Source organism: Nasonia vitripennis (assembly GCF_009193385.2).
Source record: "Nasonia vitripennis strain AsymCx chromosome 5 unlocalized genomic scaffold, Nvit_psr_1.1 chr5_random0004, whole genome shotgun sequence".
NCBI lineage: Eukaryota > Metazoa > Arthropoda > Insecta > Hymenoptera > Pteromalidae > Nasonia > Nasonia vitripennis.
The window spans coordinates 1,116,276-1,139,308 of NW_022279655.1; the positions used below are offsets into that span (position 1 = coordinate 1,116,276).

General features: G+C 41.6%; 2 protein-coding genes across 2 annotated transcripts; both read left to right on the plus strand.

Moving 5' to 3' along the window:
* The first annotated feature begins 1,337 nt into the window (after positions 1-1,337).
* LOC116417886 lies at positions 1,338-2,582 on the plus strand. The gene is made up of 4 exons (XM_031933002.1): positions 1,338-1,400; positions 1,473-1,806; positions 1,903-2,217; positions 2,401-2,582. Exons 1-4 carry the CDS (start codon positions 1,338-1,340, stop codon positions 2,580-2,582), a joined length of 894 nt encoding a protein of 297 aa, XP_031788862.1.
* Positions 2,583-9,239: 6,657 nt separating this feature from the next.
* On the plus strand, positions 9,240-20,449 carry LOC116417896. Its single transcript, XM_031933014.1, has 2 exons — positions 9,240-10,234; positions 14,307-20,449. The coding sequence occupies exons 1-2, from the start codon at positions 9,243-9,245 to the stop codon at positions 16,489-16,491; spliced, it is 3,177 nt and encodes a 1,058-aa protein (XP_031788874.1). The 5' UTR covers positions 9,240-9,242; the 3' UTR covers positions 16,492-20,449.
* Positions 20,450-23,033: the final 2,584 nt, after the last annotated feature.

Consider the following 23,033-nt stretch of genomic DNA (forward strand, 5'->3'; position numbering starts at 1 on the left):
CTGGAATGGGGTTATTTATGAAACCTCATATCGGCAGTGGTCATCAAGTCAGTAGAAAAAAAAAACTTCGATTTAACTTTGCCAAATCATGCACTGACTGACTATGATCTAAAAAAATATGCTCGTATGATGAAAATCTCAGATTTCCGAGGTGTTTTCATGAGAAATAATCTACCTCCCGGCGGTCCATGGCATAATGAGTAAGCAGTGGTAAACTTGGACGACTTTCAAAATAGAGGCACTCACTGGGTTTGCTATCGCAAACGTGGTCCTGAAGTGATTTGTTTTGATAGTTTTGGTGATCTTAAACCTCCTAACGATCTCATGTTGTATTTTAACGTGCAAGAAGTGAAATACAACTATACAAATTTTGACTCTTTTATATGTGGCCATCTTTGTCTTTTTTTCTTAGCTGGGAGACTATAAAAGAGGTGCTCACTGACGAATGGAATCATTATCTTCCGATCAGTCATGGAAGATAGCTTCACTCTGAGTCTCTCAGGAAACTCATCTGTCTTAGAAGCGCAATATTTTCCTTCGATTGAACTATCGAAGCATATAAATTTTGTCTTGGGTTTAGTTGAACTTTTATCATTTAACTCTATTCACAATGTTGACTATTCAATTAATAAACTGCATTTAAACGGAGATATTATTATTAATATTCCTACTGGCAGTTATGAGATTGATGCTATTAATCAATTTTTACAAGCAACCTTGAAATCCAAAGGAATCGAATTCTCTTTGAAAGCTAACAACAATACTCTTAGAAGTAAAATTCTCTGTTGTCATCCGATAGATCTCACACCTCACGATTCCATAGACCGTTTCCTTGGCTTTGCTCCTCGCACTCTCGAAGAGAACATTCAACACAGCTCTGATTTACCAGTGAAAATATTGAGAATCAATGCACTCAGAGTTGAGTGCAATATTACTGGAGGTCCTTATATCAATAATCAGAAAGTTCATACAATCCATGAGTTCTTTCCCAGAGTGCCTTCGGGATATAAAATAATAGAAGTTCCGTCACACGTCATATATCTACCGGTCAGTGTCAAGTGCATAGATCATCTACAAATTCAAATTGTCGATCAGGGTGGAAATTTAGTGAATTTTCGAGGAGAGGAAATCACTATTAGACTTCACTTCAAATCTGTATAATGGGCATCGTTTACAATTCTGGATCATATATAAATCAGTCATCATGGCAACCAGTCATCAGTCGACCGAAGAAACTCAAACCGTTAACACGCAAGAGCATTCAGTTTCTGAAAAGTCTAGGACTAAAAGTTCGTGGAAAAAATTCACGTGTATAATTCTTTGCTGTTTCCAGAAAAATGGACGAAATTCTAAGCATTCGATCAGGTATCGCATTCGATGAGTCTATTGCTCATTACGAAGTAGACGCACATCAACCATACTCATCATTAAGCTTTGACAACAGTGATGAAATTCGTATTTCTATCCAACAGCAAGATCTATGTTTCTTACCATCGCGCAGCTCTATCCATATATGTGGAAAGTTGCAAGTAAAAGGGGGATCAGCAGCACTTGCTAAAACTAAATTTGTTAACAATGCCATTTGTCATCCGTTTGATAAAATTCGTTATGAGATTAATGCTGTGGAGATAGATAAAAGTAAAAATGTTGGTCTGAGCAGTATTATGAAAGGATTGATTTCATTTAATTTGAATCAGAATGATATGCTGGAGAATGCAGGCTGGCTTGGTATTCAAGACAATATCAAATCGGTCGTAGATGACAAGGGAAATTTTGACGTTGTGATTCCGCTGAGTATGATCTTGGGTTTTGCAGAAGACTATAAAAAGATTATAGTTAATATGAAGCATGAGCTCCTTCTCACAAGATCGAGAAGTGACTTGAACGTAATAATGCAGGAAGGTACTATAGCATCTGGTGTAACTACTTATGAAGATTACGAAGTAAAAGTATCAAAGATAGAGTGGTTGATGCCATATGTTGTTGCATCTGATAAACAACAAATCCAGCTATTGAATTTCATTGGTAAAGATAATCCTATCTCCATGTGTTTCCGTTCTTGGGAGTTATTTGAATATCCTCTTCTCCCAAGCACTACTAAACACGTCTGGACAGTGAAAACATCAAATCAATTGGAAAAACCTCGTTTTGTGATTCTTGGACTGCATACAAAGAGAATATCATTGAGAACTGCAAACGCCAGTCGATTTGACCATTGTGAGTTGAGTAATGTGAAACTTTTCTTGAATTCACAATATTATCCATACAACAATATGAATCTCGACATAGCTAAAAATCAGTTTACCATTCTCTATGATATGTACGCTAATTTTCAAAAATCCTACTATGGAAGAGATCCGCAACCGCTGTTGACAAAGTCTTTGTTTCTCAACTTTGCAGCACTCGTAGTTATTGACTGTTCACGACAAAACGAATCTCCCAAGAGCGCTCCTGTCGATGTATGTCTGGAGTTTGAGGCTAAGAAAGATTTTCCTGCTAACACTTCAGCCTACTGTCTGATCTTACACGATCGCATCGTTCAGTACAATCCTATTAGTGGAGATGTCAAGAAGCTCGTCTAAGCTGCATCGGAAAATGGAGTATGCAGTAGACATGACTGGTTTCAAGCAAACCGAAGAAGATTATATTCTAAAGGAATTAGCAATCATATCTCTCAAGGAAAATAGTGCAGATCCTATTGTTCTAACATTCAAAAATCCCTTCTCATGGAAAAAACTCTCAGACAAAATGCAAAGGGAAAACAAATGGCTCAAACATAAATATCATGGCATCAGGTGGAAAACGGATGGACATGACTACTCTTAAATTGGAAACTTGATTCGTGACGCTTTACATGATGCATCAAAAATTGTTGTCATGGGTGCATTAAAACAGAAATGGCTTCAACGATTCAAATTTCCTGTTCACAATATTGAACAGTACGGCTATCCGTCAAAACCATCTTTTAAGTGCGTCACAGTATGCACAAATCATAATCCAAGCTATAAGACGACCTGTACATTGCACAACGTTAAACTCATGAAATTGTTCTATCAGCATAAACTGTAAAGTAAAATAAAAGAAAAAAAAATAAAAAAAAATTAAAAAAAAAAGTAGAGAACGTTATAGGCATTCCAAAACATAATAAGGAAAAATTATCCCCACTCTCTCATCGGGTACTAAAACACTCTGAGAGGAGAAAGGGTGTTTTAGTATCTTGGAGAGAGAGGGGATCCCTCCTCTTTCACCGGGTACCAAAACACTCTGAGAGGAGAGGGGGTATTTTAGTATGCCTATGTTCTGGTATACCTATAGCCTATCTACCCAAAATCGATTTTTTTATAGCAATAAACCAGTATTTATCATAAAACTTTGAGGCTGTGCATTTTACATAAAAACCTTTAATGTAAAAGTTGTAGATTGCTGTGGCGTAAAAACCCTCACGGATAAGAGGGAAAAGCCTCAGCAAGTGTAAGCTTTATTGAAAATAAGAAAAGAAAATTATACAAATGAAAGAAAAGAAAAGTGACTCTAGAGAAGAAAAACTTATCCAAAAAGACTAACGCAGAAACGCAAAGACGCGAGGTACCTTTGACGCACGCAGAGAGCTCTCTTACCGCAATATCGCAAATAAATAAGCTGCAGCTGAAGAAGACTCTGAGCTGGCCTCGACGTAGTCCGCCGCTGCTTCCGTCCTGGTCCCTGAGGTCTGGAAGCCGAGCCTGGGGAACGAGAAGATGGTCCGCAACCGTGTACCAAGCGCGCCCTGACGTCTCGGGGAGCCGGACGCTTGGCACGAGGGCAACAAGGTGTTGCCGCAGCTCGCTCGCCCTGAAAGGAATAACGTACACAACGTGGTCACCTTCCTAAAGCCTTAGCCTAACGCCTCAAGACACACACGCGCACCAGACACACACGCGAACGACGCGATCGCGAAATATCCGCAAAACGCAAGAACACTAAAGCACGACGAAATGAACACTGATTGCTCTTAGAAGGGCAGATCTCACATTCACTTTACAAAGCAAAGGTAGAGAAGCGCAAGGAAGCCAAACGTACTAGTCGTTTGGCGGTCCTAACAGAAGTGAGCGCGCGCGGGTCGAACGCGCGCTCGCGAACGGGGCTGGCGGCGCGCGCGCTGCTCAACATCGCAATGGAGAGCGCGCAGAATTCAAATACCCAAACCCGCATCTACACTACTTAACTAATTAAAAATGAACTGAACAACGGTGTACACACACACACACCCATATCCATACGGACATTTTCTAAAAACACTTGATTTGAAATTCTAATACACTAAAAAGTATTTTCTAGAAGTTTTGAAAAAACTCAAAATTTTACTATTACAAAGCTTCCTCTAGGAGGAAGTAAAATGTATATTCATCAAAAGGATTGCACTCGTTTTGTCAGCCAGTCTGATTTCACTTATAGAAAACTGATGTAAGAAAAGTAAGCAAAAAGAGGCCTGTGTTCAACGACATGTACTCGATGTCAGAGGGCACAAACAAAAAATGTACATTATTAAAATCGAAGTACAAGATAAGAGCTTCAATTTGAGCTGTAGTTCGATAAAAAAGGATACATAGGTAAAAAGTTGTCTGCGATCCAAAGTAGGAAACCGCTGCCAATTCATTGGCACATAGCTTCCTCCAACTAAATTTATAGGTCAAATAAATAAAGTATTCTTTAGAGGAAGCAAAAGTTTTGAGAAAAATCCGTTTTTATATTTTAGCTCTTTAGTTAAGAAGCGCTTGACGAAATCGTTTAAAATTTCAGCAGCCGATAGCTTTTTTTATGGTGAATCACCAAATAAAATTTTAGAGCATTTGACTACATTGTTTTAGAGATATAGGAAATCAAAAAATTTTCAAAAAAAAATTGAAACCTTGATATCTTAAGAACCATAGGGGGTTTGAAAGCTGCGCAATGCACTTAGCCAAACACATAAAATCTCTACTTTTTCTCAAAATCTCAAGTGCAATAAGGCCTGTTTACGTCCGTAATCAAGGCACAAAAGAATATCATATAAAATTTTATAGCACAGACTGCTAAAGTCCGTAAGTCTCGCCTATTCGTGACTAAAGTAGTCCTTATTTGCACCGTGAGGTTAGCGCACGACCGTAGCGAGTGTGATAAACACGGTGCAAAAAAGGACTACTTTAGTCACAGATAGGCGCGACTTAACAGCGGATTTTAGCCACACTGTGCTATAATAGTACGTTACGATACGTGTGACTTAAATGGTTCTTTTTTACACGGCATAGTTAGCACCCGAGCGTAGCGAGTGTGATAAACACGGTGTAAAAAAGGACTACTTTAGTCACGAATAGGCGAGACTTAACAGCGGATTTTAGCCACACTGTGCTATAAAACTCATTTTTTCAGATTTTGATTTATTATTGAAAAAATAAGTGGTCAAATCACTTGAAATTTTAATGGAGTCTCAGTAGTAGTGTTTATCAAAAATCAAAAAATGGCCATGAAAAAAAAATGTTAGAGAAAATAAAAAATAATTGTTTTTCCCAAATTCAGAATCCAAAAATAGATATGCATGTCAAATTTTATTGATATTGGCGGAGTAGTACTAGAAATATTACGGTATACATACACACACACATACACACATCATGCGGGTATGTGGCGCGTCTCCTGGGTGGTGGATGGAGTAGAGCTCGCTGGGTTATATACCTCGGAGGGTAGAGCAGAAATAAAGAGGCTCCCGCTGACGGCAAGACGGGAGGCTGGTCACATAGCCAGTACCGGTCAATCAGCTAAGGCGAGTGCGTGATATTGCTTGATGTCTGCCAGAAACTCTCCAGAGAGCCAAGCACTTTGTTCAGGGTGGGAGGTTCGAGATAGTGGATGTGGGCTAGGGTAGTATCGCGTGCTATACTCTGGTATGATGTTCCCAGTCTGGCACCGCTTACAGTCATGTATTGGGTCCATGTTAGCTGCCTTCATAGACGGGGGGATCGACGGTAGTCGGGCACATACCGGAATGAAAACTATTATCAAGCGTGGAAAATTTAACCGAGCAATGAGAGAAAGCAGGAAAAGAAGCTCTCGAGATCTAGAATACAATCCGGGATGCTGAGCGAAAACGAGAAAGCATATGGGAGAACATCCGAGACAGGCTGGACTCTATGGATAATGTTGTGTCAAATGTATCCAACATTTCTAAGTCTGTTAAAAGTGTAATGTCCCACGTTTATATACCTATAGTACGAATGCGTATAACGCCTAATAGACGGCATCCACATACACACAAACCAACGAGAGCTGTACCGATTGCGACAATACACTACCGAGCGCAGAAAATCGGAGCGAGTGCTCTGACCTTCGCGTCAGCACTCCTCGCGCGCGAAACACGATTGCAAGACATACGCGACGATCCTGTGTGGCCGGTGCTGATTGGGCGACCGCGATCTTCTTCATCTAAATTACAAAACTGCTTGCATCGACACCGAGGCTTTAAAAACCCTGGAGCCGATCCACGCAGCACCTTTTTTGCGTAGTTACTTGCTCACTATCGGTTGTAGTTGATTCTAAGGAGAAGCGGCGGTGTTTGATTGTGTTAGTGCTTGGAGCGTGCTAAATCCGTCCAACACCTTGGGAGCGTGCTAAATCCGTCCCTCGGCATAACAATCACCGGAAAGCCCTTTGAATCCAGACTCACACCGTAGAGAGAAGTACAAGCTAAGGTCCGTCGAGTGGAATCTCCGGCGTTAGCAGTGCAGTTGATCAACATATTTTATTGCCACGAGTAATCGTGTAGAGTAACTCAATCAGTATTGGCCACGTACGGATCGTAGAAAAATCCTGCGTACCTACTAAGATTATAATTGTAAGTCTTTACACTACATATTTTAAATACGATACTATCAACGAAACTATTAGATAAATGTCGAACATCAAACGTCTGTGAAGTGCTCTGGGTCAATTAAAAATAAATCAATAACAAATAATACAAAATACAAATTCAGCGAGTAATAAATTAATTGAAACCACCATAAATCATATCCTCAAATAGAAAGTCAATAGCTCCTACTAAATCATCATCGAAATCACAAAGGTAAGAGAGATAGCACTACGATAGAGAACTCGGATACATCGAAGTCCGAACGAAACCATCAAGAGTAGACAATACACCGTCCACGCACAAGAGTGTCCGCGCACAAGTAAGTCCGCGCCGGTCCCATCTCCAGACAACAACAGTGCATTAGAGAGTCCGCGCCGTACTGTCCGCGCACGCGTCCACTCGTGCTTAAAGACAGACAAATTATACACCCAGACATTCAGTATTATTCATTCAACCCTAGTACTCCCTAGTAACAATAAAGCTCCCGAGCTTATGCTAGTTTCCGCGAACTAAATAATTATTTGTGAACTCGCGCAGCCCGCATTATACCAAATACGGTCTTTACAAAATGGCATCCCTGGTGGGGAACTAGCCATTGTTACTAGAGTAACAATTTCTAGAATTTCTTCGAGAAGTCTTTAGATTAGATTTATTTTAGAAGTTTTTCTTTTGAAACCTATAAAAAGTAAAATACGAAAATGTCGATCGATTTAAATCAAACTAGAGAGCAGATTCTCGCTATTGAGGACGTGCAAGCTAGAATTAAGGCGTTGGACCAGTTTTATCGTGTCCAGCAGGCGGAACGTGATCGTCAAATGTTGGACGTGTCCCGTGGTGTCATGGAGGCAAGTCAGACTCAAAATATAGCTAGAGCGGTCATGCACATACCCGAATATGACGGAACTAATATGCATCTTAAAGAGTTTCTTCAGGACGTGGATAACGGATTTACGCTACTTCCACGAGAACAAGAGCCACAGTATTTAAGGTTAGTAATTTCAAAATTGAGAGGTAGAGCAAGGCAAATGTTAGAAGGCCACACGTTTACCACATTATCAGATCTCAAAAAGCACCTAAAAGAAAGCTTAGCTCCTAACAAATCATACGGTCATTATTTGAATGAAATTCAATCAGCCACAATGAGGAAGGGAGAAAACGTTCGGCAATTTTACGGACGTTTGAATGTATTGATAAATTCAGCTGTCACAGCCGTGAAAGAAGGATTGACAGAAGCACAAGCAGCTGTGGACCAAAGGCCGCACCTCGAGTTGCTAGCGCTGGAGTCCTTTGTTAATGGGTTACCGGACGGCTGGAGGACAGGTCTGGTGGACTCGGCTCCGCAAACCCTACAAGCAGCCTACAATTCAGCCCTCAATTATGAGAAAGCCAGGATAAAAATGACAGGTGACAATTACGTGTATCCCCGAGTACACTATGTTTATTGCAACCCTGATCAGAGACCGAGAGAAAGAGAAAATATTCCAGACTTTGTTCAACCAACGAACATCGCAGATAAAAATTATGAGGACGCAGTAGAAACTGTAACGAAGAGAGTAAATTTCCATGAGGCAACACACAGAAGAGACGAAATTGCTCACGCATACAACGCGAATGATACATACTTTCCAAAAACCGTGATTGAGAATGGGAGAATAAATGCTCCACCTCAATTGAGATATACGCCAGCACCCGAACCCACGGGTCCAATAAGTATATTGAAACGGCCACAAACCCAGTCGAGAAGCAGATCAGTGTCTCCAGCACGAGGATACCCTCCTGGGACTGTGGACCACGGACAGTATGGACATCCTTATCCACCGATGGGACCATACCCGTATATGCCTCCTCCGCCGTTTTACTATTACCCCCCGGGGAATACCCCCTTTGCTTTTCCATACAGTAATCCATATATGCAACATCCTATGCAAGGACAAATGCAAGGATATGGATACCAACAGCCATGGATATCAATGGAAGGCAAGGCGATGGAATTCAAGGGTGATAGGAACCGATCAGCGTCACCGTATCGGGGAGATAAAATTCATTTAAACTGGGAGGAAGCTCGTTGGAAGGATGCGGCGACGGGCTCATCGACACAGCAACAGCGTCCAGCGAGCCCGAGGCCAAATCAGACAGCAGAAGGCCAACACAGATTATACGACTCACGACGAGAGTCAAGAGAACTCCAACAGTAAAATTGGAAATCGAACAACTAACGGTACCAGAAGCTCTGTGCATCATAGATACCGGAGCTGAGGTAAATGTAGTTAAACATGACTCATTACGACCAGAAGTAGTCATAGAACATGATAACTTTATAAACATCATGGGAATAGCACCCAAAGGATTCGACACCTTAGGAACAGTAATACTAACTGTTATGGGTAAGAAACACATCTTTCATGTGTTACCCTCAAGTATACCTTTACATGAGGACATTATATTAGGCAATCCGTTTCTCTACGGAGAGAAAGTGAATATTCAGTTCGGCGATGAGGTCCTAATCACCGAAAGCCAACCAATAACACCAGTGCCTTTTGTACATAAGCATTTCCCCGAAAATCAGGAGGACGTGGACATAAAATATGGCCAAATAAATGTTGAAGGACAATCTTCGGAAGGTAAAGAGACAGCCGTAGAAGAGTACGAATTTCCGTATGAGTCCGAAGCCATCGATCCTAAAGTTCAGGACTTGCCGACCAGACCGTACAATCCAAACGGATTCAAATTGAAAGCTAATACAGTTTTCAAGCTACCAGCTAGAGCCAAGGTTCCCGTGAGAATACCCGCTACGGAAGATTCAGTACAAGGGCAGGCTTACTTAAGGCTGATCAAGACCGTCCCGGGAGTATACATTGGGGAAGCTGCAGTAATGAATGAAAAGGGTTACTGTTATGCAATGGCCATAAATACCAGAGAAGACCCAGTAGAAATCGAAATCTCGCCGCAACATCTTGAAGAATTCGATTTAAGTGAAGATGATGACTTCCTGGACTTTCCACTGGAAGGCGAAGCTCCGAAAAATTCGGAAGAAAGAATAAATTTTATTATGGAAAAGGTTAGAAAAACATATCATAAGAGACACGAATTGAGACAGATACAACGAATAGTGAAGAAATATTCACATTTGTTTTATCTACCTGGAGATCCAGCACCTAGGACATCTTGTGTGAGACATAAGATCCGGACGACGGATGAGGAGCCAGTCCGAGTAAAATATAAAAGAGGACCAACAGGACAAGAAGAGGAGTTGTTCAGTCAGTTACAGAAACTCCTGGACGCTCGAGTCATCAGACGTTCAAACAGTCCATTTTGCAGTCCGTGTAGAATTGTTCCAAAGAAACCAGGACCGGACGGTAAAAGGAAATACAGGTTAGTGATTGATTATCGCAAATTGAATGCAAAAACAATAAAAGATGCGTACCCATTGCCTAACATCGTAGAGATTCTGGAGCAGATAGGAAGCGCAAAGTACTTTTCGGTTTTCGATTTAGCTATGGGTTTCCATCAGATAGAACTAGAACCGGAGGATATTCAAAAAAACTGCCTTTAACACCAAGTATGGTCATTTCGAGTATGTGTGTATGCCATTCGGATTGGCTAATGCGCCCCCAACATTCCAGCGTTTAATGGACTGCGTTTTATCGGGCTTACAAGGAGTAGAAATGTACGTTTTTCTAGATGATATAGTGATTTATGCAAATACCTTAGAAGAGCATGAGGAGAAAATTTATAAAGTGTTTGACCGGTTGTCCGATGCAGGGTTACGCTTGCAAATAGATAAATGTCAATTTTTAACTCCAGAAATAATATATTTAGGCCACATAATTGATTGCTATGGAGTAAGGCCAGATCCAAGTAAAATTTCGGCAGTTAAAAACTTCCCGAAACCGACAAACCAAACGGAGGTCCGTCAATTCCTTGGACTAGCAGGATACTACCGACGTTTTATTAAAAATTTTGCAGACAAAGCCCGACCTCTTAATTCACTTTTACAGAAGAACAAGAAGTGGGAGTGGGCTTCTGACCAAGACTCGAGTTTCGAAGTATTGAAACAGGCCCTATGTGAGGCGCCTGTTTTAGTATCAGTGGACGTCGAAAAGCCTTTTATATTGACTACTGACGCCAGTGATGGAGCCATAGGAGCAGTCCTTAGCCAAGGTGAACCAGGAGAAGACCACCCTGTAGCCTACATGTCCCGTTCTCTTAATAAAGCAGAGAAAAACTATTCAACAACCGAAAAAGAATGCCTGGCTATGGTGGAAGCTGTAGACTATTTTAGACATTACCTGTATGGCCGGCATTTTACTGTGTTCGGAGATCATGAACCTCTGACCTGGATGGACTCCCTTAAAGACCCAGTTAGTCGGCTCAATAGATGGAGAATGCGCTTGCGAAATTACTACTACACTTTTAAGTACAAACCTGGACGATTAAACATTAATGCGGACGCGTTGTCTAGAAATCCCGTTGATAAGCACGATCAAGAAAATTTAGGCAATGAAGGTAAAAATGAAGATAGTAAAAACCAGGGGGAGGAGGCGCGAGTAATGCCGATTAGGCCGAGACCAACAAAGACATCGTTAGTTAGACAAAATCGTAGCAAAAATAAGTCGGAGGAAACAAAAGAAACGAGCAAAAAGAAGACTGGACAGAAAACCAGTTCGAGGAAAGATGCGCCACCAATTCCAGCCGGAATGGAAGGTGGACAGGCTGATTTGGATGGAAGCACAATTGCAAAAAGGTTAAGACAGAGAAGAGCGGACACCGCAAAGACGGTGGCCTTCTCGGAGCCAGAGGTGACTGAATTCTCGTCCGCTAGTGAAGAGCAGTCCACGGACGTCACACTAACGGAGGACCACAGTAACGAAACATCAGACGCACCCCCTATACCGTTAAGGAATAGGTCGATTCTTCCAAGTTTAGTAGAAAATGAATTAAGGTCTGAAAGCGACATGAATTCGGAAGAAATTTCAAATTCAGGTAAAAGCTTGGGAGAAAGTGAAGTTGAGGAGGTTTTGCGAGATAAGCCGGTAAGAAAAAAAACGTCCGTTCCACAAGTCCAAACAAAAACTACGAAAAGCATTCTAAAAACACCTATGAAGGACTCATCGTCATCTAGTAGCGAGGGTGAATTAATGAAACCGCAGTTACACTCAACCATGAGAAGGTCTGTACCGGGACAAGTACATAATGAACAAGAGTTGGACGAGCTGTCTTGTATCGAGAATGCAAGAGGGGCCCAAGAGATGAGCGCAGAGGATCTGGGTTCGATAGAGGAGAGAGTCCAAGAAACAACTTTTAACCAGAAGTCCTCACTTTGTTGGGACAACTATATGGAACAACACCCAGAAACGGTAGTGCAGGACAGCTCAGCTGGAGAAGATCTTACAGATGAAGAGTGGAATATCGAGAATGCGTCTAACTTAGTGCCAGAACGGAAGGCTAAGTCCCTTTCACCGTCACCGTCAAACCCAGCGGATGGATTTCCAGAAGACTTGGTTAAACTCAATAAAAATCATTCAATACCAAGCGGCGCAGTAAGGGAATGGATGCTTGAGTATGCACACAAGTATGCAAGTCCAATTCGTGCTAAGTCCCCTCTAAAAGTAACTAATGCCTGCTCCACGGCTTGGCATGGAGAAATGACGGAAGTACCTTCATGGAAGAATCTATCAACAATAGAGCAGGAGGACAGTGAAGAAGAATCCGAGGAGGAAAAATTCGTTCACCAGAACCAGCCGAATAAACTAACAGAAGACGACGAGAAACTAAGACAACCTGATATTACGGAAAATCTAAAATCCACGGAAGACGGAGGACGTCCCACGCTTGTGTCGAACATTGGGTCAACCACGATCGACACCGATAAACAATTTCCAGCCACAGCACCGTTGCTCAATATAGGGGAACCAATTGTTGACGGTACTATTTTGAGATTATTAAGCACGAGAGAGTGTGTGACGTATTTAAAGGACAACATAGTTCACTTTGTGCCTAAAGACCTAAATCTGTCCACAAGCACTAATAGACTGCTTACCGATATAGAGGCCATTTATCGAGACGATCTGATGAAGGCTAAGGCCGACGTGGGAGACGTTATAATAACAATCAATCGTAAGAGATATGTATTTAGCCTTGTAGTAACTGAAAAAGTTGGAGACGAAGTTAAACCTAGTAATTTGCTAAAGTGCTTGAACACACTAAAAGCACTTATAACTGAAAAGAAACTACGATCGTTTAGGATAGCTAGAACAGGCGAACTCACGGATAAACTTCCTAGAAGAGTTTTAGTGCAAACATTCAAAGATTCCTTTAAAAATGTTAAAATAGCAATAACATTCTGCTACGGAACGTGCAAAGTGTTGGCTCCAGAGTACCGGTTAACCGTGCTACAGGACTATCACAACAGTCTGTTTGGAGGACATAGAGGGATGGGCAAGACGTACAGACGTATACGAGAAAGGTATCAGTGGAAGGGCATGAAGGAGGACGTACAGGAATTTGTCCGTAAATGTGAAATATGTCAAGAACAAAAATTGGTTCGGATAAAAACCAGGGAACCTATGGTTATTACTGATACGCCTTCGGAAGTTTTTCATAAAGTAGCTATCGACACGGTGGGACCGCTGTGTAAAACAACCGAAGGAAATATGCATATCCTCACTATGCAATGTCAGTTTTCTAAATTCTGTATTGCTGTACCCATCCCAAATATAAAAGCCATCATCATTGCAGATGCTTTAACGAGATACTTGTTTGCCCAACATGGAGTACCTCGCATAATATTAAGTGACAGAGGTAAAAGCTTCCAAAACAAATTACTATTAGAGTTGTCCGAAATTTATCAGTTTAAGCTAAATACTACAACCGCATACCATCCTCAGTCGAACGGATCGTTAGAGAGGAGTCACGCTGTCCTAGCGGATTTCTTAAGGAATAAAGCATCTAGCAAACAGGATTGGGACAAGGTTATTCCTTTCGCCATGCACGAGTATAATACATCAATACATGCTTCAACCGGCTTCACACCGTTTGAGCTAGTGTATGGGCGTCCAGCGAGAGCACCACACCGATTGCCGGATGAGTTTGAGCTTGAAACTTACAATGATTACGTACAAGAACTAACAGAATGTTTAAAAGAAATGCAAAGAATAGCAAGGAGCAATCTAGTAGATTCAAAAATTAAAAACAAAAAGTATTACGACAAAAGGGCTAGACCTCTGAAAATAGAGGTCGGCGATGAAGTCAGAGTATTAAAAGAACCAAGATATGGGAAATTAGATAAATATTATAATGGAGAATTCATAGTGAAAGAAATTAGAGAAAACAACAACGTGATAGTAGAATCATCAAATGGAAAACTAATTGTTAAACATAAGGATAAATTAGAAAAATTTTATAGATAAAGCAGTTAATAACAATCAAAAATTCATCTTTTCAGTGTGCCATTAAAAATGTGGAGGACACTGTTTCTGACGCTGTTCTGGTTGACGGACTACCTTGGACTAGATGCAGAGAGTCCACCTTTCTACAAACTTACAGAGCTAAAGCAAAACCCGGGTATATATTACGAATACATGGGCGAGGTGAAAATCGAGCGAGTAAAATGGAAAATAGCAGTCACCCTGGATTTTGGCAAGTGGAACGATCCAATCATTTGGAGAGAAAAACAAATGTTTAAAGTGGTTACAACCTGCAATGAACAGCTAAGTAAACAAGAATGTAAAGAATTCCTTTCAATTGATAAGTTCGAATTATCAATAAAAACCTTAAAATCATTACAAGAAGACCTTCATATATTCTTTGCATCTGAAGCAGCTATATCAGACAACAGATTTACGCCATACACTCACGCTTTATCTAAGCGAGGAGCTCCGTTAGAGTTTATTGGCTGGACAAGCAGACAGCTATTTGGAACTATGGATGCAGGGGACAGAGACCAACTAAATCAGGATGTGGACAGATTATACGAGAAGACATCCAACATTTCTACTTTATTGGCTAGTCAGACTCATATAGTGAAGTCTAACCTAGAATCGCTACATCAAAAACTCGACGACACTCAGAAAACTCTACATGAACAGCACTTGCAATTTTTAAGGTTAGCAAATAGGACGAACCAGTTCGAAAACTTTGCTAACCGATCAACAATAGTCCAAACTTTATTGAAATGGGTGTACCACTTTGACCAATCTTTAGAGCACAGCATCAATTCGTACAAAACTCTCGTTAACACCATAGAGACTGCCACACGAGGTCACCTACATCCACTGCTTTTTACACACGAACAACTACAATCTTTACTCAAAACAATAAACGAACATACCTTACCGTGGGAACATAGTACAGTAACAGTAGAAACGTTACATGCAATGTCAAAAGTTAGCGTAAGCACCGTGGGAGGAAAATTGGTACTAACCTTGACGTTTCCGCTCTCGGATAAGACTAGATATTCAAAATATAAAATACATCCACTACCAATTCCCCAAGAGATCATGGCTAACTTGACGTCCTACGTGACGTTAGTTCCACAATACTCACACATAATAGTGTCACACGACATGCAGAATTACGTACTGGCTACAAAAGAGTATATAAATACTTGTAAAAGATACCAAAAGGTATCCATGTGCCCACCAACCTTGCCGTTCAATATTGACAATGAAAATAGCCCATGCGAGTTCGCACTACTTGCCCGACCAACGCCAGCCACGCTGAGAACATGTAAGTTGGCTATATCAGCTAAGACCACTCCATACTGGAGCAAGCTCAGCAGTACTGACGAATGGTTGTATTCGGTCATTAAACCGATCCAAATACGTATTATGTGCAATAATGAACGCAAAGCTGAATCAACGTTAAGCGGGACAGGTATACTTACGCTACGTGGACAGTGTAACGGTCACACTAGCCAAAACATACTGTATGGCGTAAACATATTGCAGACAAATGAGACTTATCTGTATAAACCGGGACTGGAACTTAACTTAACATTCTCAAAAGATAACATCATGAAGGGCTATGACACTATGAACGAAGTCTCAGACATTACAAATGAGGAAAAACAACAGATTCATAGATGGGCAGAAAGTGAAGATGCTATCACACTTCAGCAACTCGAGGACAAGTTTACCGAGATTGCTGCCCAAAAGAAGCAGAAATACCTGTATACGTCATATATTTCTTCAGCAGCGATAAGCCCGCTAATTATAATAGTTATAATAATTGTTCTATACAAGTATTGCTGCCCCGTAAGAAGATGCAGTATGTGCGTCCGAAAAAGTAAAAACTGTCACAAGAACAAGGTAAAAACAGAGGAACACACTAAGGACGAAGGGCTCGAATTAACAACGGTTAGACCACTTTTAGCCTACGATCCCAGGAACAGTACATACAATATAGAAGAAATAACAACTACGTTCAACACACCTCAGACTTCGGTAGTAGAACCAGTCGTGCACTTACCACTTACGAAGATCCCAAGTTGCACACAACTTGCTGTATACCAATCGCAAGAAGTGGCAGAAAGAAACCATCAACTAGCGGAAAGAGGGAGAATTTCCAGCGTAGACTCCTTAAATTACAGCGTGAGACCGTTGCCGATTCAAGGCAGTTCATTGTATTGACGGATAAAAATAAGTTTTCTTTTTCTCATAAAAATTTTATGTTAGTTTAAAAATCAAAAACTTTTGTAATATAAAAATGTACGTATACCCGGAACGAATAAAAATCTGAATGATAGACGGACAAACGTGACAACACGGACGGTCCAAGCGACTTACTTAGCGGACAACTGCGACACCTCGGACATCAGGACGTGTGTCCGATCGAACCACAATCACGCAAGAAGTAGCTAAATAAAAATTTGGAAAGTAAATAAATTGTAACACATATAAAGGGTTAATTATTGTAAAAATGTTTAAGGCAACTATTTATTTAATCATATAATAAATGTGAAAAATGAATCGAAATAAATTTTAAAATCAATTGTAACGACAAAACCAACAAACTGGACGGAGAGACGGATGAATTTTGAGACGAAAGAGACGTCCTTAATGATTGGCGGTCCAAGGGCTGACGATGAATTAATAAGCGACCGACGTATAAGATGAGCCGGTCTTGGAAAACTTCGATCTCCACTGTAAAACCTTCCGTTGACGTAAAAATGAATTCTTCATGTAAAAATAAGCGGTCTAAATGCCAGTCATAGAAAGGGAGCTCGAAGCAACCCTGTAGCCGCTCAGTAACATTCCTCCTGTCTTGCCGCATAACTCGTAAAACACTACAGTACGACCACTACGAATACAACGATAAAAACAACAAATAATCAATTGACGCCATAAAAGAGAACAGAAAACCAAACAAAACTCACGTTTATACGTTCCCACCTTCCACCTGGACAGAAACGTTTGTAACGGCGACCCATGACAATAACACTATTAATATTATAAATTCCAAACAACTGACTGACGGTACGAACAGAGCAAATAATGAAATGCGACTGTGAGAGGAGTAAAAGAACCGAAAAATACGAAGAATAAAATTTTTACTTTGTAGACAAAAATTGCGATGTCAATTCAGCAATAGGAAACCGTCAGGAGCGTACGAACTGAAACGATAATGCAGAGCAAATAACTATTTCAAAAAAAAAAAAAAAAAAAAAAAAAAAAAAAAAAAAAAAAAAAAAAAAAAAAAAAAAAAAAAATATTCTAGCACGAATTATCAATAATAATAGTCCATAGGAAATTTTACTAAAAATTTTGCGACGATTTGTTTATTATTAACGAAGTTACTATAATTTCAACAAATTGGAAATTTTGAGTTTGGATATAGTTAGAGTAGGCTTAATTAACAAATTAAGAACAAAAATAACAATTTTTACATTGTAAGTTTGTTTACAATAAGCTTATAAACAATGATTTGCAACTTTCGTTTTTGAACACATTTTGAACCCCTATAGCGCGGTAAAGTACTAAAAATCAAAAATTTTTTAATAGTTTACGAGTTGTAAACAATTGTTGTTAAATTGTTAATTATGCATAATATTGACCAATACAATAATTATCGATATTGATAGAGACAATAGGTAATAATAAAATATACTAGATTTAATATTCATCAAGTTAAATTTACAACTGTACGCACCTGCACGTGACTAGTATAAGCACACATATATATACATACACAGGAAAATAAATACATATAAAACAAGGGTCGATAAACCAGGACGTGCTGCCATCTCAAGATTTGAAAAATAAAAAGAAAAGTTCAGCACTATGATACTGGCAAACCATCGCGAGGTCACATCGATAGTGCATCGAACTTCAAAATGCAGCGCTCAGCAAAAATGATAGACTCAGCAGAAATGCACTCGCGGTTCATCGCGTATGCCACGAGGAACAGTGTGAAATTGTACACAGCCACGACAAGTGTTAGAAAAATGGAAGCAGTCCAAGTCGCAGAAAAAGTGTTACTTGGAGCCCTTGAACAGCTAAAAAGGGCTCAATTATTTGTGGAAAGAGCAGAAGAACGATATTGGAAGGAGTGGGCGCATTCTAAATTAAACCATAAAAGTGTGTTAAGTGAAAGTGAAATAGTAAAAGGACGAGTGTTGCAAGACGGATTAGCGAGACCGCCGAGTCCGCGCGCACATGCACCATCGGATGCGCGCGCGGAGGGGGACGAGTCGCGGGAGAGCGACAGTCCGCCGAATCCGCCGAGCCATCCGAGTCCGCGCGCACACACAACGGCGGAGGGGGACGAGTCGCGAGAGACGGCGAGTCCGTTAAGCCCGCCGAGTCCGCGCGTACAAGTGCGACCATTAGACGTCACGGAGTGGGACAATAACGCAAGTCCGCGCGCACGCACACTTACTGCTGTGAGCGCGGAAGGAAACGAGTCGCGAGAAACCGTGAATCAGCTGTGTCCCCCAAGCTTGACCATTAATTCAGAACAGCCAGCAAAGAAGAGAAACAAACATAGTGTGCTACAATATCAGACCCAGGAAGAAGAGCCTAAATTAAAGAAGGCAAAAATTGAAAACCGCTACATATTAGTCCCCAATCAGCAACGGTTATTCATATCAACCGACGTTTTAATTTACTGGATAACCTGGTTCTGGAAAAGTCCAGCGAATAGGGGAATTGAGGAAGGACAACCGAAAACAAAAATTAATAAAACAAAATCGCAAAAGAAAGATAAGAAAGGAAAAGCTAAGAAAACGCATAATAATACTGAAACAGAAGAAGAAAAAGAAAGAAAAAGAGAGAAAGATAGAATAAGGAAGCGAGAGCAGAGAAGAAAACTAAAGGAAGAAGCCCAAAACTCCAGACCAAGAGTCCCTCTACAAAGACTAAAAATTACTACTAAACATCCATCATCTCCGCAGCCACCACTATTCACAAGCTGTACGGGTTGCAGAGAGGACTGCTGGTACCAGGGAATTGAACATCACACCACAAACTGGATACTCTGCGTTGTTTGTCGTACTAACTGGGCGAACGGTGAGTGCGTTCATAGAATTCCGTATGAGTGTAGGATTTGTAAGTTAAAAAGAAGATCTTAATAATTCATATATAGAAAACTTTTGTCATAAAGCCATATCTTAGATCTATTACACTACATGTAGACTTTATTTTCGTAAGTTATATTCATTCTCTACTAGCGAAACATAGTTTTAAAATTATTGTATAAAATAAATTGTACTCACCAAATTGTCCGGAATGATAAACATGGGACACTTTTTTTTTTTATTTTTTTGCGCCGGCTCCATTGCCGTGGGCGGCAATATTCTGGGGGGGGGAGGTGTAATGTCCCACGTTTATATACCTATAGTACGAATGCGTATAACGCCTAATAGACGGCATCCACATACACACAAACCAACGAGAGCTGTACCGATTGCGACAATACACTACCGAGCGCAGAAAATCGGAGCGAGTGCTCTGACCTTCGCGTCAGCACTCCTCGCGCGCGAAACACGATTGCAAGACATACGCGACGATCCTGTGTGGCCGGTGCTGATTGGGCGACCGCGATCTTCTTCATCTAAATTACAAAACTGCTTGCATCGACACCGAGGCTTTAAAAACCCTGGAGCCGATCCACGCAGCACCTTTTTTGCGTAGTTACTTGCTCACTATCGGTTGTAGTTGATTCTAAGGAGAAGCGGCGGTGTTTGATTGTGTTAGTGCTTGGAGCGTGCTAAATCCGTCCAACACCTTGGGAGCGTGCTAAATCCGTCCCTCGGCATAACAATCACCGGAAAGCCCTTTGAATCCAGACTCACACCGTAGAGAGAAGTACAAGCTAAGGTCCGTCGAGTGGAATCTCCGGCGTTAGCAGTGCAGTTGATCAACATATTTTATTGCCACGAGTAATCGTGTAGAGTAACTCAATCAGTATTGGCCACGTACGGATCGTAGAAAAATCCTGCGTACCTACTAAGATTATAATTGTAAGTCTTTACACTACATATTTTAAATACGATACTATCAACGAAACTATTAGATAAATGTCGAACATCAAACGTCTGTGAAGTGCTCTGGGTCAATTAAAAATAAATCAATAACAAATAATACAAAATACAAATTCAGCGAGTAATAAATTAATTGAAACCACCATAAATCATATCCTCAAATAGAAAGTCAATAGCTCCTACTAAATCATCATCGAAATCACAAAGGTAAGAGAGATAGCACTACGATAGAGAACTCGGATACATCGAAGTCCGAACGAAACCATCAAGAGTAGACAATACACCGTCCACGCACAAGAGTGTCCGCGCACAAGTAAGTCCGCGCCGGTCCCATCTCCAGACAACAACAGTGCATTAGAGAGTCCGCGCCGTACTGTCCGCGCACGCGTCCACTCGTGCTTAAAGACAGACAAATTATACACCCAGACATTCAGTATTATTCATTCAACCCTAGTACTCCCTAGTAACAATAAAGCTCCCGAGCTTATGCTAGTTTCCGCGAACTAAATAATTATTTGTGAACTCGCGCAGCCCGCATTATACCAAATACGGTCTTTACAAAAGCGATCTATCGGCGATTATGATCCAGGTTAAGCGGCTTGAAAGAGGACAAGTGGCGCTGGAAAAGAGCAAGCAAAGCCTTGGATTGATGCTAAAAAAAGCGGAAATGTCATCGAAACAGCAGCATATTCAGAAGGAGGACAAGGCATCACAGACGATAGAAGCATCAAACGCGGTGACGACAAGAATACTAAATAAGCGTAAATAAAAGCTGCTGAAGGAAATTCGTACACTGATATTTTGAGGAAAATAAAAGCGGACCCTAATCTGACGGTGCTTCGTAACAGCGTAAATAAGATACGCAAAAAGATAGAAGATAAAAGAGAGCTAAAAACGCAGGAACGGAAGGACATGCAGCGAAAAGTTGCACGAACGCGCTGAGTTGCATTCTCTGCCGGGAAAAGGATGGAGAATCAAAGAGTGACCATGCAGCTGGTAGCTATACATGCCCAGCCTACCGAGCTGAATTAGAAGTACTGAAGAATTAACGAAAATAAAGATAGTGCAGATAAATCTAAACCACTGTGAGACAGCACAGGACCTACTCAATCAGTATGTCTGCGAGAACGAGGTACACGTAGCTATTGTGTGCGAACAATATAAGGATCTAGACGAACCATCGTGGGAAATGGACACTACGGGTAAAGCAGCAATCTAAGCATGTGGAAACGTTGCTTTCTGTGAAAAAAATGAAGATCCGTGAAGAAGGATTTATACGGGCTAAGGTAGCAGGTGTCACTGTTTACAACTGCTACGCTTCACCTAACGCTACAATCGAGCAGTTCGAACAACTGCTAAATCGGCGCATACAAGTAGGGAGGAAACCAATACTGATTGCAGGCGACTTTAAAGCGTGGGCTGTGGAGTGGGGCAGCATAAAGACTAACCGCAGAGGACGAGTACTCCTGGAAGCATTTGCTGGATTTGATCTTAGTTAACCTAGGATGCACCCACACATTTAAAAGAGGAGACGCAGGGACTATTGACGACCTGACGTTTGTTTGTAGCAGCCTTATTGATTCTGCGACGTTGCAAACGTCGCAGCCGCGTCGATACGAGGAATCTCGTTCGATGCGGCCAAGCTCTGAGTGCGCGGAAGAAACAAGCGAGTTGGATTGTTGTTGTCGGTACCAGCCTGACCTCGAGTTCGAGGAACGGGCCGGCTAACCGTCCACGTTAGCGCGAGAGTGAGCATCGTTGGCGCGAGAGTGAGCCTCGACGGCGCGCGCGCTGATTGGTCCTCCGCATGTCGCGAGACAATCAGCGGGCGCCGATGTGCGACTCGCTATCCGCGCGGACTGCCAGCCAATCAGGCGCGAGGAAGATGCGCGGGCCCAACGAGCGCGAGTGGAGAGTGAGCGCGAGAACGAGCGGGAACTCGGGAAGTTCTCTCACGACTGTCGACGGAGTACGACGACGTGCGAGAGAGATACGTGGCCTCCTCTGTTACGAGGAGAATTGGGAGAGTCTCCCGAGGTTGTGCGAGAGTGTGAGAGAGTCATAGGTGCAGCGCGTTGGCACGAGCAAGTGCCGACGCCCGGACGAGCCAGCAACCATCCGCACGAGAGGAAGGAAGCTAGCCAGTCCGCCATCATCGTCCGGAGGACCAGAGCAACCAGCAGCCTTGGCGTGGGAGAGCCGAGGAAGCTAGCCGTCACCAGGTCCACGAGAGTCAGGGAGGCGCCGGCGGGAGCACCGACGGACGTCCACCAGGGAGAGAGCGAGTAAGAAAGTATTAGAGATAGAGAGAGAGAGAGAGAGAGAGAGAGAGAGAGAGAGAGAGAGAGAGAGATAGAGAGAGAGAGAGAGAGAGAGAGAGATTAGATTAGATTAGATTAGATTAGATTTATTTGACGTACAGTATGTTGTACGATAAAATGTATACAGCAGCAATAGTAGTACAGTAAAAATGTGTATTGTGAAAGTATGATAGTGTGAAGATGGGTCAAGCGAGAGTGTGTGAGTGTGTGCGTTTGCGTGAGTGTGTACAGGCGTGTGTGTGTGCGCATGAGTGAATGTGTACAAGCGAATTCAAGTGTTTGTGTTTTCAAGCTCAAGAAAGTGCTCTTTAGCTAGTCTCTTGAAACCTGAGACAGATGTAGTGTTACGAATGTGAGATGGCAGGTTGTT

Bases quoted from the DNA above. Each gene is read 5' to 3' on its own strand.
- LOC116417886 (XM_031933002.1), top strand. From the start codon at position 1,338: ATGGACGAAATTCTAAGCATTCGATCAGGTATCGCATTCGATGAGTCT. The intron at 1,807-1,902 runs GTTTTGCAGAAG...TAATGCAGGAAG, and splicing joins TCCGCTGAGTATGATCTTGG to GTACTATAGCATCTGGTGTA. The intron at 2,218-2,400 runs GTGAGTTGAGTA...TCAACTTTGCAG, and splicing joins CGCCAGTCGATTTGACCATT to CACTCGTAGTTATTGACTGT.
- LOC116417896 (XM_031933014.1), top strand. From the start codon at position 9,243: ATGGGTAAGAAACACATCTTTCATGTGTTACCCTCAAGTATACCTTTA. The intron at 10,235-14,306 runs GTTAGTGATTGA...TCATCTTTTCAG, and splicing joins GACGGTAAAAGGAAATACAG to TGTGCCATTAAAAATGTGGA.